The sequence below is a fragment of the Muntiacus reevesi genome, chromosome 1 (genome assembly GCF_963930625.1).
Source record: "Muntiacus reevesi chromosome 1, mMunRee1.1, whole genome shotgun sequence".
Classification (NCBI taxonomy): Eukaryota; Metazoa; Chordata; class Mammalia; order Artiodactyla; family Cervidae; genus Muntiacus; species Muntiacus reevesi.
The window spans coordinates 159,776,096-159,794,577 of NC_089249.1; the positions used below are offsets into that span (position 1 = coordinate 159,776,096).

At 43.8% G+C, this 18,482-nt stretch overlaps 2 protein-coding genes across 2 annotated transcripts in view; one reads left to right on the forward strand and one right to left on the reverse strand.

Annotated features, from left to right (window-relative positions):
• The window catches only part of ZSWIM5 (zinc finger SWIM-type containing 5), a 159,783-nt gene extending 147,930 nt beyond the window's left edge, over positions 1-11,853 (forward strand). The window contains exons 12-14 of the mRNA XM_065929376.1: positions 9,522-9,685; positions 10,169-10,250; positions 10,991-11,853. Coding sequence (XP_065785448.1) covers positions 9,522-9,685; positions 10,169-10,250; positions 10,991-11,853 — 1,109 coding nt within the window. The remainder of the gene's footprint in view (positions 1-9,521; positions 9,686-10,168; positions 10,251-10,990) is intronic.
• Positions 11,854-14,803: 2,950 nt separating this feature from the next.
• On the reverse strand, positions 14,804-18,228 carry UROD (uroporphyrinogen decarboxylase). Its single transcript, XM_065929389.1, has 10 exons — positions 18,096-18,228; positions 17,317-17,429; positions 17,116-17,195; positions 16,977-17,039; positions 16,561-16,758; positions 16,297-16,458; positions 15,792-15,929; positions 15,524-15,624; positions 15,375-15,441; positions 14,804-15,038 (listed from the first exon to the last, which is right to left on the reverse strand). The coding sequence occupies exons 1-10, from the start codon at positions 18,113-18,115 to the stop codon at positions 14,877-14,879; spliced, it is 1,104 nt and encodes a 367-aa protein (XP_065785461.1). The 5' UTR covers positions 18,116-18,228; the 3' UTR covers positions 14,804-14,876.
• Between the last annotated feature and the right edge of the window lie 254 nt (positions 18,229-18,482).

An 18,482-nucleotide genomic window follows, 5' to 3' on the forward strand; every position in this document is an offset into this window, starting at 1 on the left:
GGTGATGAAATTCCAGTTGAGCTATTTCAAATCCTAAAAGATGATGCTGTGAAAGTGCTGCACTCAATATGCCAGTAAATTTGGAGAACTCAGCAATGACCACAGGAGGAAAAGGTCAGTTTTCATGACAATCCCAAAGAATGCTCAAACTACAACACAGTTGCACTCATCTCACACGCTAGCAAAGTAATACTCTCCAAGCAAGGCTTCAACAGTATGTGGACCGTGAACGTCAAGATGTTCAAGCTGGATTTAGAAAACGCAGAGGAACCAAAAATCAAATTGCCAACATCCATTGAATCATTGAAAAAGCAAGAGAGTTCCAGAGAAACATCTGCTTCTGCTTTATTGACTATGCCAAAGCCTTTGACTGTGTGGATCACAACAAACTGGAAAATTCTTCAAGAAATGGGAATACCAGACCACCTGACCTGGCTCCTGAAAAATGTGTATGCAGGTCAAGTAGCAACAGTTAGAACTGGTCATGGAACTGGTTCCAAGTAGGGAAAGGAGTACATCGAGGCTGTATATTGTCACCCTGCTTATTTAACTTCTGTGCAGAGTACATCATGAGAAATGCTGGACTGAATGAAGCACAAGCTGGAATCAAGATTGTCAAGAGAAATATCAATAACCTCATATATGCAGATGACACCACACTTACGACAGAAAGCAAAGAAGAACTGAAGAGCCTCTTGATGAAAGTGAAAGAGGAGAGTGAAAAAGTTGGCTTAAAACTCAACATTCTGGAGAAGGAAATGGCAACCCACTCCAGTATTCTTGCCTGGAGAATCCCATGGACGGAGGAGCCTGCTGGGCTACAGTCCACGGGGTCGCAAAGAGTCGAAGTGAGTGACTTCACTTTCACTTTCACCCCTCAGCTGGAAAGACTTTCAGCTCTTGTGTTTGCTATTGATTGTTTTCTTGAGTTCTCAAAGACCTGTAACCATATTTTTTTTTAAGTTACCTGTTTTCTAATTGCATCACTTTACACACTGTTGTCTAATAATATGTGGTATTTAGAATGCCTTCTTAATTATTTTGAGCAATCATTGCCTGTATTTTCTTAGCACCTCCTTGGTTTTCTTACGTGAACTCATCTGACAGGGAAATGCAGCTTTTTTGTTTGCCCTCTCTGCATACTGGACCGTCTGAGTCAGTGTTCTAAACTAATCCCTGATGGTCTCTGAGCTACTGTTCTACCAGACTCAGTAGTTATGTGCTTCAGGAATTTTTCGGTAGAATTGGTCCTATTAGGAGACTCTTGGTGTCACCTTTGTTATCTTAAAAGCTGGTCCCTTCACTGAGGCTCTTAATTTTTTGAAAACTTGATGCTATTTCAGCTGAAAAAAATTGACAAGGCCATTTAAAAAATTGAGGGAAGCCATTTAAGAAATTGAAAAGTAATCGCAAACAACATTGGGTAGTTGTGACTTTCATTTCTGTATCAGTTGAATTTTTGTGCTCTTTTCCCTGTGTACGTGGTGGTTCTATTTTTCTCCAATAAAACTTTTTATTAAAAAAACCAAACTCAACATTCATTAAAAAGAACTGATTTTAAAAACTAATAACTTAAACTGCCACACACTTGAGACCCATTAAAAAAAGTTTAATGAGAAAAAAAAAACAACTCAGCATTCAGAATACTATGATCATGGCATCTGGTCCCATCACTTCATGGCAAATAAATGGGGAAGCAATGGAAACAGTGAAAGACTTTATTTTCTTGCGGTCCAAAATCACTGCAGATGGTGACTGCAGCCATGAAATTAAAAGATGCCTACTCCTTGGAAGAAAAGTTATGACCAGCCTAGACAGCATATTAAAAAAGAGACATTACTTTGCCAACAAAGGTCCATCTAGTCAAAGCTATGGTTTTTCCAGTAGTCATGTATGGATGTGAGAGTTGGACTATAAAGAAAGCTGAGCGCCAAAGAATTCTTTGAACTGTGGTGTTGGAGAAGACTCTTGAGAGTCCCTTGGACAGCAAGGAAATCCAACGTCAATCCTAAAGGAAATCAATCCTGAATATTCATTGGAAGGACTGATTTCAAAGCTGAAACTCCAATACTTTGGCCACCTGATGCGAAGAACTCACTCACTGAAAAGACCCTGATGCTGGGAAAGATTGAAGGTGAGAGAGGGGATGACAGAGGATGAGATGGTTGGATGGCATCACCGATTCAATGGACATGAGTTTGAGTAAGCTCCAGGAGTTGGTTATGGACAAGGAATCCTGGCGTGCTGCAATCCATGGGTCACAAAGAGTTACACATGACTGAGCCACTGAACTGAACTGAACTGATAAAAGGTAAAATAAATCCTTTGGTTTTTGAAAAATTCTTAATTGAACTAATAACTGTTCAAAATAATAATAGAAATGTATTTGGTTACTATAGCTTAAAGATAAATCAATGAAGCAGTGATATTACAGACAGAAGGAAGAATTGAGAATACTAAGGTATGTTATGAAGTGATATAGTTATTTGAAAATGAACTTAGATTAGTTGTAAATGTATACTGCAATTCTTGGGCAAACACTAAAGTAACTTTGAAAAGAAATTGTGAAATTTGAAAAGAATTGTGAGAAGAGAAAATTGAATCATGTAACATGCTCAATTTAAACCAGAGAAGGCAGAAAGGAGGAAAGGTTTTTTAAAAAGAAAGAACTAATTCAACGAATAAAAAAGTTATAAATGTGGTAGATATTAATCCAAGTATATCAATAATCACTTTAAATATGAATGGTCTAAATATACCAATTAAAAGACAGACTGGGGGAAAAAAAGAAAGGAGAAATTCCTTGGCAGTCCAAAGGTGACTTCATGCCTCTGCTGCAGAAAGCCCCAGTTCAGTCTCCAATTAGGGAACTAAGATCCCACAAGCTGCATGGCTTGGCCAAAAAAGAAAAAAAAAAAGGGACAGACTGACAGTGGATTAAAAAAAAACAACACCAATTATATGTTGTCTACAAGAAACCCACTTTAAAGATATATAGTGAAAGTAAAAGGAAGGGATCAATTACTTATATAAGAGCTAAAGCCATAAATTTCATAAGCGAAAACATAGGACCTTGGGTTTGGCAATTCTTAGGTTATGACACCAAAAGCATGAGCAGCAAAAGAAAAGAATAAATTCTGACCTCATCAGAATTAAAAACTTCCATTCATCAAAGGACATTATCAAGAGAGTGAAAAGACAACTTAAAGGATGGAAAAGAAATTTACAAATTTTATATCTGATAAGGGCTTAATATACAAAATATATAAAGAACTACAGTTCAACAATAAAAAAGACGAACAACTGGATTTTTAAATGGGCAACTGATTTGAAGAGACTGTTCTTCAAAGAAGATATATAAATGCTTATAAGCACATGAAGGGAAAACAGCATCATTAGTCGTTAGGGAAATGTGCATCAACACCACAGTAAGATACCACTTCACACCCACTAGGATGGCTTGGCTGTGCTATTGCACAGCTTGTGGTATCTTAGTTCCCCAACCAGGGATTGAATCTGGGCACCTTCAGTGGAAGCATGGAGTCCTATGGTGAGGATATGGAGAAACTGAAATTCTTTTACATTGCTGGTGGGAATGTAAAGTGATTAATAACTGCTGTGGAAAATAGTGTGATGGTGCCTGAAAATTTTAAATAGAATTAACATATCATCCAGCAGTTCCACTCCTATGTATATACCCAAAAGAATAGAAAACAGATTCAAACAGGTACTTTATACACCAGTGTTCACTGCAGCATTATTTGCAACAGCCAAAAATTGGAAACAACCCAAGTATCCATCAGCAAATGAATGGGTAAACAAAATGTGGTATATACAGTGGACTATTGTTATTAAGTCATTAAAAAAGAAACTATGTTCTGATAACATGCTACAACATGGGGGAAACTTGAAGACATTATGCTAAGAGAAATAACTCAGACACACCAAAAGTAATTTTTGTATGATTCCACATACATGTCTAGAATAGGCAAGTTAATAAAGACAAAAAATAGAAGTTTCCCAGGCTAAAGCGAGAGATGATGGTGAATTACTGCTTAATGGGTACAGAGTTTCTATTTAGGATGATAAAAAACTTTTGAAAAATATGGTACTGCTATTTACACAATGAATGATATTCCACAGTGTTGAATGTGATTAACAGTACTCAATTGTATACTTAAAATGGTTAAGATAGAAAGTTTTAGTATACATATTTTTACCACGATTAATAGGTAAAGGAATTAATAAACAGGCAGTGTTAAAGCAAGCAAATGACCCTAAGTACAAACATTGAACATTTTTATCCTAGTACCTTTAGGTACATATTTAATTCTTCTGTGACTTGAGCTTCTACGCTTTACCTTTCCATATGAAAATGAAATGAAAGTCACTCAGTTATCTCATATTTTGAACTAAAAACAGAGGCCAGGGCTTAAACAAACCACACATATGAGGTGTTGTCAACAGTCTCATCCCCACTTTCCATACCCTGTAGACTTACTACCAAACTAGCTGCACTGAAGGCAGGAAGAGTCTGGAAAAGATATTCTCCCAGGAAAGCACATGTACCAGTTGAACTAATTTGTTATTTTCATCTTTAAAACTGCTTCTTAACCAGTCTGATTCCTTCAACAACAACATAGTAAAGGATAGAGAAAGGTATACCATGTTAACACATATCAAGAAAAACCTGGAATGTCTGTATTAAACAAAGACTTCAGTAAATGGAAAATTGTCAGGGATAAAGAGGGACATTACACAGTGATAAAGGAGTCAGTTATCCAAGAAGTCATAATAATCTTTAATGTATATGCATCTAACAACAAAGCATCAAAATATGTGAGGGGAAAACCAATAGAACTGCAATGAGAAATGGACAAATCCACTGTTACATTCAGAGAATTCACAGTACCTCTTATCAATAATCAATTCATCGAGTAGGCAGAAAATCAGTAAGTTATACTTGAACAGTACCATTAATTAACTGAATCTAATTAACATTTATAAAATACCTTATCAAACTGCAATAGAATACACATTCTTTTCAAGCTTACATGGAATGTTCACCAAGACAGACCACATTCTAAACCATAAAACACATCTCAGTAAATTTAGAAGAATAGAAATCATACAAAATGTGCTTTCAGATCACAGTGGAATTAAGCTAGAAATTATTAACAGAAGGATAGCTGGAAAATTCCCAAAAATATGGAGTTTAAACACACTTCTAAGTCACACATGGATCAAAGATGAACTCTCAGGAATTTTTTAATATTTTGAACTAAATGAAAGTTTAAAACTAAAAAAACAAAATTCAACTAATCAGAAATGTAGGATGCAATGAAAGCAGTGCTTGGAGGGAAATTTTATGGCATTAAATACATATGTTAGAAAAGAGATAATATTGCAAATATTCCCTCACATCTGTTAAAATGGCTATTATCAAAAAGACAAAAGATGTGGAATACACTGTTGGTGAGAATGTAAATTGGTACAACAACTATGGAAAACAGGATGGATGTTTCTCAAAAAACTTCAAAAATAGAACTACCATGTACAGTATGTACCCCATATGGTATATGGTATAGTAATCAAATGTGTGCTATTGGCAAAAGAATAAGCAAATAGGTCCATGGAACAAAATAGAGAGCTCAGAAATAGCCTCACACAAATACAGTCAACTGGTCTTTGACAAAGGAGCAAAGGATAATATTTTCAGCAAATGATATTGGAAGAACTGTACATTCACATTTTAAAAAATGAATATAGACACACTGACCTTACACCTTTAATGAAAATTAATTCAAAATGTATCATAGACATAAATATAAAACAAAATTATAAAACTTCTAGAAGATAACACAGGAGAAAGACTAGATGACCTTGTGTTTGACAGTAACTTTTTTTGACCACTCTGTATGACTTGTGGAATCTTAGTTCCCTGATCAGGGATCAAACCCGGGCTGCCTGCAGTGGAAACACAGAGTCCTAACCACTGGACCTCCAGAGAATTCCCAGAAATAGCTTTTTAGATACAATACCAGAATTAGATATAGTCGATGAAAAAAACATCAGTAAGTAGGACTTCATTAAAATTTAAAACTTATGTGAAAAACATTGAAAAGACAAGCCACAGCCTGGGAGAAAATATTTGCAAAACAGTATCTAATAAAGAACTTGTATCCCCAATATACAAATAACTCTTAAAACTCAACAATAAAGAAAACAACTGAATCTTAAAATGCACTAAAGACCTGAACTGATGCCTTACCAGATAAGATATATAGATGTCAAACAAGCATGTAAAAAGATACTCACCATGACATGTCATTTGGGAAATACAAATTAAAACAAAAATTAGATACCACTATATACCTATTAGAATGGCTAAAATCCAGACACAGCACCAAACACTAGTGCAGATGTGGAGCAGCAGAGACTCGTTCATTCCTGGTGGGAATGCCAAAGGTTCAGGTACTTTGGAAGACAGTTGGTCAGTTTTTTACAAAGCTACACATAGTCTAACCATATGATCTAGTAATCATGTTCCTAGTTATTTGCCCAAATAAGTTGAAAACTTACATAACTGTCCACATAAAAACCAGCACACATATGTTTATAGCACCTTTATTTGTAATTGCCTAAAAAGGGAAGCAAACAAGATATCCTGCAGTTGGTGAATGGATATACAAACTGAGGTAGGTCCATACAATGGGATATTATTTACCAACATAAAGAAATGAAGTGCCCTTCAATAAGTGGTGCTGGGAAACTGGACAGCTACATATGAAAGAATGAAACTAGAACATTCTCTAACACTATAACACAAAAATAAACTCAAAATGAATTAAAGACCTAAATATAAGACCACAGACCGTAAAACTCAAAACATAGGCAGAACACTCTTTAACACAAATCACAGCAGTGTTTTTTAATCTGCATCCTAAAGCAAAGGAAAATAAAAAATAAATAAGTGGGACCTAGTTAAAAGCTTTTGCACAGCAAAGAAAATCATCGGCAAAAATGAAAAGACAACCTACTGAATGGGAGGAAATACTAGCAAATAGACTGACGAGTAGGAAATTAAATCCAAAATATACATTTCATATGAACTAACATTAAAAAAAACCTTGATTTTAAAAATGGGCAGAAAACATGGATATACATTTTTCCAAAGAAGTACAGATGGTCAACAAGCACATAAAAAGATGCTCAATATCATTAATCATCAGAGAAATGTAAATTAAAAACCACTTTGAAAAAAAAAAAATTAAAAAAAATAAAAACCACTTTGAGATATCATCTCACACCTGTCAGAATGACTATTATCAAAAAGAACACAAATAACAACTGTTGGTGTGGACGTGGAGAAAAGGGAACTCTTGTACACTGTTGGTGGGAATGTAAATTAATGCAGCCACTGTGGAAAATGATATGGAGGTTTCTCAGAAAATTAGAACTATGATATGACTCAGCAGTTCCACTCATTGGTATATATCCAAAAAATGTAAAACACGAATTGAAAAAGATACATGTACCCCAATGTTCATGACAGCATTATTTACAGTAGATAATAAATAGAACCAACCTAAGTGTCCCATCAACAGATGAATGGGTAAAGAAGAGATGGTATAAATATATACTCAAATACTGCTCAGTCATAAAAAAAAAGAAAATTTTGCCATTTACAGCAACATAGATGGAATCGAAGGCTATTCTGCTAAGTAAATTAAGTCAGAGAAAGACAAATATTGTATGATATCACTTATATGTGGAATCTAAAAACTACAACAAACTATTGAATATAACAAAAAAAGAAACAGACTCACAGATTATGAGAGCAAACTTGTTACCAGTGCGGGGGGGTAAGGTGGGGAGGAGGGTCAAGATGGGGGAAGGAGTTTAAGAGGTACCAACTACCATGTATGAAATAAGTAAGCTACAAGGATATATTGTAGGAATATAGCCAGTATGTTATAATAACTATAAACAGAGTATAACCTTTAAAAATTGTGAATCACTATGTTGTATACCTGAAATGTATATAATATTGTACATCAACTAATACTAAATGAAAAAAAAAGAGCTACCAAGCCATAAATAGATATTTAAGGAAACAAATGTATTTTGGTTCCTGAAGGAAGCCAGTCTGTAAAGCTTATATACTATTCCAAATCTGTGACATTCTGGAGAAGTTAACACTATAGAGGCAGTAAAAAGATCAGTAGCTTCAGGAGGAAAGAGAAGAGGGATGAACAGGTAGAGCACAGGAGATTTTTAGAGCAATGAGTCTATTCTACATGACATAGCAATGGCAGATCCATGATACTATGCATTTGTCAAAACCCATAGGATTGTACAACACAGTGGACCCTAATGTTAACTATGGACTTCAGTTAATAATAATGTATCAATGTTTGTTCAATGTAGGACGTTAGTAATAAGGGAAGCTGAAAGGGGAGAGAAAGGGATATGTGAGAACTCTGTCTTATCTGCTCAATTTTCTGTATACCTAAAACCACTTTAAAAACATAAAGTCAGGGATTCCCTGGCTGTCCAGTGGTTAGGACTCTGCTCTCGCTACCGAGGGCCTGGGTTTGATCCCTGGTTGAGGAACTAAGGTCCCACCAAAAAAAAAAAAAAAAGTCTACTAAATGTCTTAATTGTTTTTAAAGAGGATAGAAGGAAAAAAGGTAATCTTTCAATCCTGACACCCAAAGATAACTACTACTGCTAAGACAGTGTTGTAAATATCCCCACATATTTTCTATTCATATATGTGCATGCACACACATATTACCTGTACAAAAATTGTTTCTAATTCCCTCCACAACCTTAAAAGGTTATTGTTTCCATTTTATAGATGAAGTAACTGGTCTGGTACATGGCTGAACTAGGTTCATTTCCCAATGTATTTTACTCCAAAGCCTGTATACTCTTAGTACTGCACCTCTTTGTAAAACATAAGACCTACTTTTTCTTCTATCTTTATTTCACATTTTGCCCCTTCAGAAGATATACCAATCTTTCATATACCCTACTGCCTTCATGTCATATGGTACTCATGGAATGTATTCCCTCAATGTATTCCATAACTCTGTGCACTCATACTTGCCTACTGAATAAGAAGTGGTAGCCCAGCTCCAGGGAACTGTACTGAGAAGCAGACTGTGGGACTGGCATACTTTTTTGGCAATAATGTAGCTTCCTTCTGTATAAGTAGCTCTCAAAATTCAGGTGTTAGAAAAAGTTATTTCTGGGACCTAAAGATCCTGAGGGGAAAAAAGGGTAAGAGGTCGAGGCTGATGAAAAGGTGGAGAGAAGTGAATTTGCATGGGTGCCTGGGGGAGGAAGGAGCCTCCAGTGGGTTCAGTGGAGACAAAGCTTGACCATCCCAACCATTCGGAAGCATTCAGTGCATTGACACCAGCCAGTTCAGCCAGCACCTGTCATGATCAGCTGACTGTTCAGGGACGCTTTAAAAAAGACCTTGTCCCTGCCCCTTCTCTCCGCACCTGTAGGGGACACTCTGAGGCTCCGAACAATCCTGGAAGCAATACAGAAGCACATCCATTCTTCCTCCCTCATCTTCAAACTGGCCCAAGATGCATTCAAGATTGCTACTCCCACGGACAGTAGTACAGATGGCACCCTGCTCAACGTGGCCTTGGAGCTGGGGCTACAGGTATGGAGGAGGAGTGAGCCATCCCCACTTTAGACTTCTGGTCTAGTGACAGGTAGTTAAGATCCCATGAGGACTGGAGTGGGCATGGGCCAGGTCTGATTCTTTCTGTGTCCCCAGAACATAACTTCTAGGCTAGTCACAAAGTCAGGACTCAATTTTGGGCTCTGTTTTGAGGTTAAGGCCAGTTAAGCAGTATAGCCTTAGGCTCCACAGGGTCCCCATCTTCCCCCTACCCACTCCCATTCCTCCAAGTCAAGGTGTGGTATAATAAGGGCTTTATTCATTACAGGTCATCAGAGAAACCTTCTATCTGATTGGTGGCAGGATGGGGCAGAAATTAAACAAACCCATCTGTACTTCTCAGGGGAGACATGGTTGTTTAAGGCACAAATAAATGCATGTACATAAATGAATGACAAGGAGGAGGGAGAGGTTATAGCAGTTATGCTTAGTCTGCTGGGAATGCCACTTTTTTTCGCCCAGGTGATGAGGATGACCTTATCAACCCTCAACTGGAGGCGCCGGGAGATGGTGCGATGGTTGGTAACCTGTGCTACAGAAGTGGGTGAGTCTCCCAGCTCCCTGTGCCCCCAGTGGAAAGGATTCCTAGGTCCTTACTCTTGGGACAGGACAGCGAATCCTTAGCGCTATCATATTCCTATTGTTGATGGCCTAGGGAAGGATGAGGCTGCTGGGAGGAGAAGATGGCCTTGTTCAGCCTGACCAAGCTCTGCCCTCACTGCTTGGACCATACTCTGAGGGCAAGCAGCACTCTGATCCTCTGATAGAAACATTCTGAAAGAATGAATTTTCAGCCACTAAGACTCAAGTGCAGCCTTGGGAGGTAGTTGGCCCAGTTCTTTAGTCCCAGTCCCTGTCCATGCTTCAGAGAAATCCCAAACAACTTGGAGGCTCGAGATCCCATCTAGTGCCCAAAGCCCCAGCACAAAACTCTGCCCTGAGAGGCTTCACTTCAGCTAGAAAACCCAGGAGCTGATCTGAGACTCCTGCCTTGGAGCAGGCAAACCAGAGGCTCTGTTGCTCCATCCTTGTGAGGGGCTAAGAGCACCTGCAGAAACTTTCAAACCTCTGACCTGGGGGAAGGAAGGGATGGAAAGAGACCTCAGATGGGCTCTGGCCATCGGGGTTGCCCCTGTAGCCCTAGTTACTACAGATCATCTCAGGGCTGCTGAGAAGGAGGGAGAGCTTGTCCCTGCAGGCCAAGTTCTCACCCCAAATGGTAATCTGGGCAGACCTGGATCAGGACCCGGAGGCCCGTGGCTGAGCACAGGCTCTCCTTGACAGGTGTGCGGGCCCTGGTGAGCATCTTGCAGAGCTGGTACACACTCTTCACCCCCACCGAGGCTACCAGCATTGTGGCTGCCACAGCTGTCTCCCACACCACCATCCTGCGCCTCAGTCTTGACTATCCACAGCGGGAGGAGCTGGCCAGTTGTGCTCGCACCCTGGCTCTGCAGTGCGCTATGAAGGATCCGCAGAGCTGTGCCCTGTCGGCCCTTACCCTCTGTGAGAAGGACCACATCGCCTTCGAAGCAGCCTATCAGATCGCCATCGATGCTGCGGCTGGCGGCATGACTCACTCACAGCTGTTCACCATCGCCCGCTACATGGAGCTCCGTGGCTACCCGCTACGTGCCTTCAAGCTGGCCTCACTGGCCATGAGCCATCTCAACCTGGCCTACAACCAGGACACCCACCCGGCCATCAACGACGTGCTCTGGGCCTGCGCCCTCAGCCACTCCCTGGGCAAGAATGAGCTGGCGGCCCTCATCCCCCTGGTGGTGAAGAGCGTGCACTGCGCCACAGTGCTTTCAGACATCCTTCGTCGCTGCACCGTGACTGCTCCTGGACTGGCCGGCATCCCAGGCCGCCGCAGCTCAGGAAAGCTCATGTCCACTGACAAGGCTCCCCTGCGCCAGCTGCTGGATGCCACCATCAATGCCTACATCAACACCACACACTCTCGCCTGACGCATATCAGCCCTCGCCACTACGGAGAGTTCATTGAGTTTCTGAGCAAGGCCCGGGAGACCTTCCTGCTGCCGCAGGATGGCCACCTGCAGTTTGCCCAGTTCATCGACAACCTCAAACAGATCTACAAAGGCAAGAAGAAGCTGATGTTGCTGGTGCGAGAGCGCTTCGGCTGAGAAAGCAGACGGCTCGCTGCCAGGGCAGCCTGGGCTCCCAGGTAGCATCAGGTCAGGCCACGGACACAAGCATTTGTCCACCCTGAGAGGACTCTGAGCACCTGTGGCTGAAGCCAGAGGACCACAGGGCTAAGCATGGGAGAGTCCAGCTCTAGCCAACATGCCTGCCTGGGCAGGGTTCTCACAACAGCCCACTGTTCCTGGAGGAGCAGGGCCCTGCAGACCGATCAGCACCCACAACATGCCACCTCAGGCCCTTGTATCCTGCGTGTCCCGGGCATTGCCCCTCTCTTCCTTGGCAAACACAGAACACTGTTCCGTCTCAGGGATTGTGTAACCAGAGAAACAGATGTGTTTATGGTACTGTAAATACTATAGTCTGTGTGTTGCCAATTATGTTGTAAAGTTGTAACTATTTATAATTCTGGTTCTAATTTGATGGGTACTTGAAGTAGCTGTGGGTGGGAAGATAGGCTTGTTTTCTGAGGAGATTCACAACCATTTCTCAGGTTTCCCTTGCAGAGTATATTCTGTTGGCAGTGGAAGATTGGGGGTGGCAGGGAGAAAAATGGCCAGTTAAGAGGAAATCTCAAGTCTAGTCTATGCAGAAACCCCAGCCTGCAGAAGGGCATTCATAGCCCAGTAATGGGTGAGGAGGCCCAGTCTGGACTTAGACTTTGACCTCACGAAGCCATGAGGCTACAGAAGCTGTTGTTCCTGCCTCACACAGCCTCTCTAGGAGCCTGACGAGTTCCTGAGAAACAGGTGAAGGTGAATAGGCCGCCACTGAACTCATAATGTTCATCTGCTCTGGACACCGTTGTTGTTAGAGTATCTGGTTTCATCTCTAAGTGTGCGTAGAGACCTGAATGACTAAATACGTGTGTCTGTGTGCATAGGTATATCTGTGCGTGCCTATATTCATGTGTATGTGTCAGGTCTGTGTGCTGGACGGTGGGTTTCTGTGTGAGGGTAAACACCTATGTGAGCATAGTGTGGTACATATCTGTGTGTCTGTTGCTGTTTGCTGATGCATGTTTAGTCTGTGTGTATCAGGCCACACATGAATGCACATGTATAAATCTGTTTGGTCTATATCTGTCTCTGTATGTGTAACTGTGGTATTTCCACATGTAGGTTTGTCTGTGAATTCATGTTCTAGGATCTGCATGAATGTGTCCCTTCTCTTTTTGCCAGATCTCTCATCCCCAATCCTCTCTCGCGCCAGCTAAACATGTTCCCCATCTCTGTGGCTCCTATACTTACCACTGTCACCCAACAAGCTTCTAAGCACTAAGCTCCCTCTGCCCTGAGTGGCTCCTTCAGCGCCACATTTCTCTGCTTCCCCTGCACCTGCTTTCTTCCCCTGGCTTTCTACCTCAAGCTTCCTCTGCCCTCTTCTGCTACAGTCCCATGGGTCACTGATTTGGAGGCTGCGGCTGGAATGCACTTGGCCTTTCCCTGTCTGACTAGTTTCTAGGCCAGGTGGACAACCCTTCTCTTAGCTCTGGCTGACCTCCACAGTGCGTCATGTTCCTGCTACCTTCCTGCCCCCTCTCCTCAGCCTGGAATTGTTGTAGGAGATAGCACGGGCGTTCAGAAGAGTCATTTAGATGCCAGTGTCTTGGTGTTCACTGTTTCCTGTCTTAGTTCCCGAGTAGGGGGTGGGGTGTGATAGGGAAGGGGTGGTCTAGCTAGAGTGTGAACTAAGAACCTGTCTGCTTTAGTTTCCTTTCTCTGACAAACTATATCACTTTTTTTTTTTCCTCCACACTGACCGATAAGTTGTATTTGCTGTTTGTGGCTACTCAAGTCTTACTGTTCCATCATGGGCCGTACAACCTCTCAGTCTGACAGGCTGGTTAAAAAAAGAAGATACCACTCCAATTTCTGTATCACAATTGCCATTTTTTAGCAAGTATGTGAACTCACAGCTTTTCTATGAATAAATCACGGATCACAGAAAAGATCATTTTTCTAAAATCAGGAATTGTGTTCTTTCAATAAAGGGGGCCCTTCTCTGTATTCTCCATCGACCTGGCTGGGACAGGGAACTGGTTAGGCCTATAGCACAGAGGGTTCCTAGCACTCTAATAAGATGTGGAATGACAAATGAAGGTCTCCTACCACACCAGACCCCTCTCCAGAGTTCACAGGCATGTCAGAGCCAGACCCCAGTAAGTAGGTACCATTATGATGAGCAGAAACATCAAGATACTGAGAAAATTAGAGGGTATGCACAGACACACTATCTGCCCTCTTAGTGCAGTAGGCAGCGCATCAGTCTCATAGAGGGTATGCACAGAAAAGAAGTCTATTGGTGTTAGAAGCCTTCTCAGCTCAGTGATGCATGTCTGAGCAACTCAGCCAATCTTTATGCCCTCTTCCCAACTTTTCGGGTTAAAGCTGAAGGCCTCTCAGCTTCTTCCTGCTGACCTAGACTCCATCTTCCTCAACAGGCCTTTCTGAATATTCTAACCATTGCTGTGTCCCTGTCTGATCTCTACGCCCTTCCTCCCCAGACACAAAGCCCTGGCTTCACATGCTGTAAAGTGAAAGTGAAGTCGCTCAGTCGTGTCCGACTCTTTGCGACCCCATGGACTGTAGCCCACCAGGCTCTTCCATCCATGGAGTTTTCTAGGCAAGAGTACTGGAGTGGGTTGCCATTTCCTTCTCTATCACATGCTGTAGGGACCCCATTTCCCTGCACATGTCACAGCTCCCACTCCTAGGAAGATCTATGCAACCCCATGTGGCTCTGGGGCTTGGAGATCTTAGAGCACGATGGTGTCAGGGCCCTGACATGAAGTCCGACAGTGCCTAGGCACTGATATCTGAGCTCTAATGACTTGTGGGAGAGGATGCAAGAAGCAGCCCAGGGAAGGAAGACGCTAAGAAGGAACAGAGGGTAAGGGCACAGATCTTTCACAAACAAAACCACATGCAAGACTTCAACTCTGGAACTTTTATTCTCCTGGAAACAATCATCTGTGTCAGTGGTACTTTAGGGAAAAGGGGCACGCTCAATTCTGTCGAAGCAGGCGAGAGTGTTTGTGCACAGCATCCACAAAGGCTCCCACATGTTCCGGGTCCATGTCAGGGTAAAGTCCATGGCCCAGGTTGGCAATGTAGCGCTGTGGCCCAAAGTCATTCAGCATCTGCTGCACCAGCTTCCCAATCTCCTCCTGGGGGGACCAACAGGGCACTGGGTGCCGGGGGGCCAGCACGCCTCTGCCCTCCATATACATAATAGTGACATATACCCGGAGGCACTCAGTATTACTCAGTCATTCAGAAAAAACTATCGGATGCCTAGTATGGACCAGGCACTAAGAAAAGCCAAATGAACAAAATCAATGAAAAGAAACTCCTGCCTTACTAGAGTCCATGTTGTGAATGGAGTAGAGGGAGGGATAAACCGATGATGAAAACACACACATAGTAATAAACACAACCATGTCCAGAACCATGAGAGTGCAGAGACAAAGTCACCGACACACACACAAGAGCCTGGTTGTTACCTCAGATGCATACAGGGCACAGGGGTCCAGGTTGCCCTGCAGGGTCACCGTCTTTCCCACGAGTTCCCTGGAAGCAGAGTCAGTGCCCTGTTCTGGTGACTGCACATATGGCAGCTGTTCCCTGCTCCACCTCACCTTCCATCACTCACCGGGCTTTCTCGGGGGCCACTGTCCAGTCAAGCCCAACCACCTCATAGCCAGCCTGGGCCAGCTCCTCCAGGGCAAAATGTCCATCCTTAGCAAAGATGATCTGGGGGAAAGGGCAAATCTCAGGCTGCAGAGAGCTTTGCTCTGCTGGCTATTAATAATATACCTTAGTCACACTTCTGCTGCCCTCTAGTGGTCACTTAGTTCCATGCAGGACTTAACCTGATAGGTCCATGAGCCCACCTTCACTCAGCTCATCCCCATCCTTACCATGGGCACCGGTGCCAGGCCTGCCTCCTGCAGCCCGGCCTTCACTCGCTTGGACACGTCACGGATGTAGGGCAGTGCAAACTTACTGAAGAGTTGCGGGCCAAGATGCCCTGCATGGGACTCAAAGAGCTGCAATGCCTACAATTACGGGGTGGGGACAATAAATGAAATACATAACATACAAAGAGGAATTATCTGGCCCCACATGTAGAATGTGCCTCAATTTTCCCCAAGTGACTTCATCCCTGAGATTGCCGAAACCTATAAATCCAGTTCCAGTCAAAGAGTTTTGCCTTCTCCAGATCCCAGTGCTAGCTTTCATCTTTGAACAGAGTACTAACCCCCCTGCCAGTGTCTGGGCTTAGCTGCTCCAGCCAGATTATTGCAGGTCAAGCCTCTTTTGTGCCTGGCATTAAGATACCTAGCTTCTCAGGTATAAGGAACTGTATTGTTTCTGGTCCTTAAAAATTAAGCCCAGGCTATTTGTCTCTCCCTCAGGTCTTACCTGGGCACCAGCAGCCACTTGTCCTACCAGATAAGGGACAAGAGCATCAGTGAGGATGCGAAGCAGCTGGTGACTGGCTTGTGGTCTCTGGTAAAGCCAGCGCTTGGCCTGAGACATGGTGCTTGAGCCGCCACCCTCAACCATGTATGTCATCAGAGTCCACTGCAAAAGGCAAAAGCCAGACTGACACTTCTTCCCTTGTCTTCACCCAGACCTGCCAAAGTAATTTCTCCTAGCCCAAGTCCCTGCCCTGGGCCATATTACCGGGGCACCAGCAAAGCCAATCAGTGGCACACGCCCAGCCAGCTGCTGTCGAGTGAGAGTGATGGCCTGGAACACATAGCCCAGCTCAGAGGCCACTGCTGCTGGATCCCGGAGGCGCTCTAAGTCCCGCTCTTCTCTTAATGGTTCTGGGAAGCTGGGCCCTTTGCCAGGTACCATGGTCACCTCCATGCCCAGTGCCTGGCAGGGGAGAAAACATCTGGGTTCCCAACCTGTAACTCCTGGAGAACGAGATCTGTTCAACCCATGCCAGGAAGGAGGAAAAGGAGAATGAAACTCGGCCAAGCTCCGTCTCCTCCAGCCTGTTTTTCCCTCTGTCCCATAAGGATAAGTGCTTTTCTTGAGTCTTGACTGTCCTTTCTGTTTTACACGTTTGTGAGTCAGATCTGAGCAGGTACCTGGGGTACAACAAGGATGTCGGAGAAGATGATGGCAGCATCCAGAGGGAATCGACGCAGTGGCTATAGGGAACAGAAGACAGATTGCTAGGTGGCCTGCGGAGGGCCTAAATCCCTCCTCTTTTGTTTGACCCCTCACCTGCAGGGTAAGTTCACAGCAGGCTTCTGGGGAGCGACAGGTGCTGAAAAAGTCCTGGGCAGCCCGAGTTTCCCTAAACTCTGCAGACAGAAAAGGTAAGGCAGGGCTCAGCCTTGAGGAACCTCCAAGAGCCCTTCTCTGCCCCTCAAAAACTTTTCCCTCTCCAGAATTTTACCTAGACTCCGAGGCCCTGACCCTGACCTGGTAAGTAGCGTCCTGCCTGCCGCATGCACCAAACAGGAGTGTAGTCTGTTTCTTCTCCCCAGGCTGCTCGAAGGAAGGTGTCATTCTTAAGCTCCGGGAAACCCTGAGGTCTGGGGATCAGGAGGAGGGAAGGGTAGATCTCAGTGAACTAGGCTGGGGGTTGGGCAGGGCTCGGGTTCTAAAGGCGGATACGGTCCATCCAGCACGGCTATCTGCCTTCTCCAGACCAGCTACCAAGCTGCGCCTCCCCGCCGATTTCGCCCTCTGCCTATCAGGTGGTGTACAGGACTAGAAAGGCCGGTGCTGGGGCCTTTACCCTACGCATAGTCCCAGTTTCCCCAGGCTCAAAGCCACTGGAAGGACTGGGAGAGTGGGGTTGAGGGAACGAAAAGTCACTTAGGAGAATTGGGGGGGGGGGGGGGGAAGGGGTGTCTCTGGAACAAGGGTACCAGTGAGCTAGTTCCGGGGCTGGAAGGTTTTGGGGCTGAAAAATCTCCAGGCGGGGGGATAGTCATGGGGGAATCAGAGATGAAAGTCCGAAATACGGATCTTAGTTGAGGATTAGAAAGTCCAGGGGGCGTCTCCTAAATTAAGGTCTGGGGTACGCAGTCCAGCTAGGTAGTCCCTGGGATGAATATTTTAGGAATCCATGGTTGGAGGATTTGGAATCCCAGCGACTTGGGTTCTCCGGGTTGGGGAAGAAGCAGATTCCTAGGCTGAAAGATTCAGGTCAGAAGCCCCTATGGCCACACTGCGTGGTGGCCCAGAGAACTCACCTAGACTCTTTCGCCTCCATGATAAGCTGTCCGTAAACGCGAGCACAGTCCCGGTTATAGACTGAATCTGAGCCTGCCCTTTGCCCAGGCTCCGCCCCTTCCAGCGATAAGCCAGGGCAGTCGCCATGTTGAAGGTCACATGATCAGACTCCCGCTACCGCTCCTGGGCTGCCCCAGCTGCTGCCGGTAGGACCCCACCCCTAGTCTCTTCACCGTAAAGTCCGCTGTAGCGACGCAGCAACAAACACACATTCACCGCCCCCCCACCCCCACCCCCGCCCCAACTTCCCCAAAGAACTTTGTTGTAAATACACTTCGGATGGTGTGAAAAGTTTGCTCTTCTCTGCCTTTCTGGGAACCCCAGAAAACTCGGCCCAAGGCTCACTT

Coding starts and splice junctions, on each gene's coding strand:
- UROD (XM_065929389.1), bottom strand. CDS start 18,115: ATGGAGGCGAAAGAGTCTAG. Junction 16,759..16,976: donor ACATCCTTGTTGTACCCCAG/GTACCTGCTCAG, acceptor CTCCCCTGCCAG/GCACTGGGCATGGAGGTGAC. Junction 15,039..15,374: donor GTGCCCTGTATGCATCTGAG/GTAACAACCAGG, acceptor TGGTCCCCCCAG/GAGGAGATTGGGAAGCTGGT.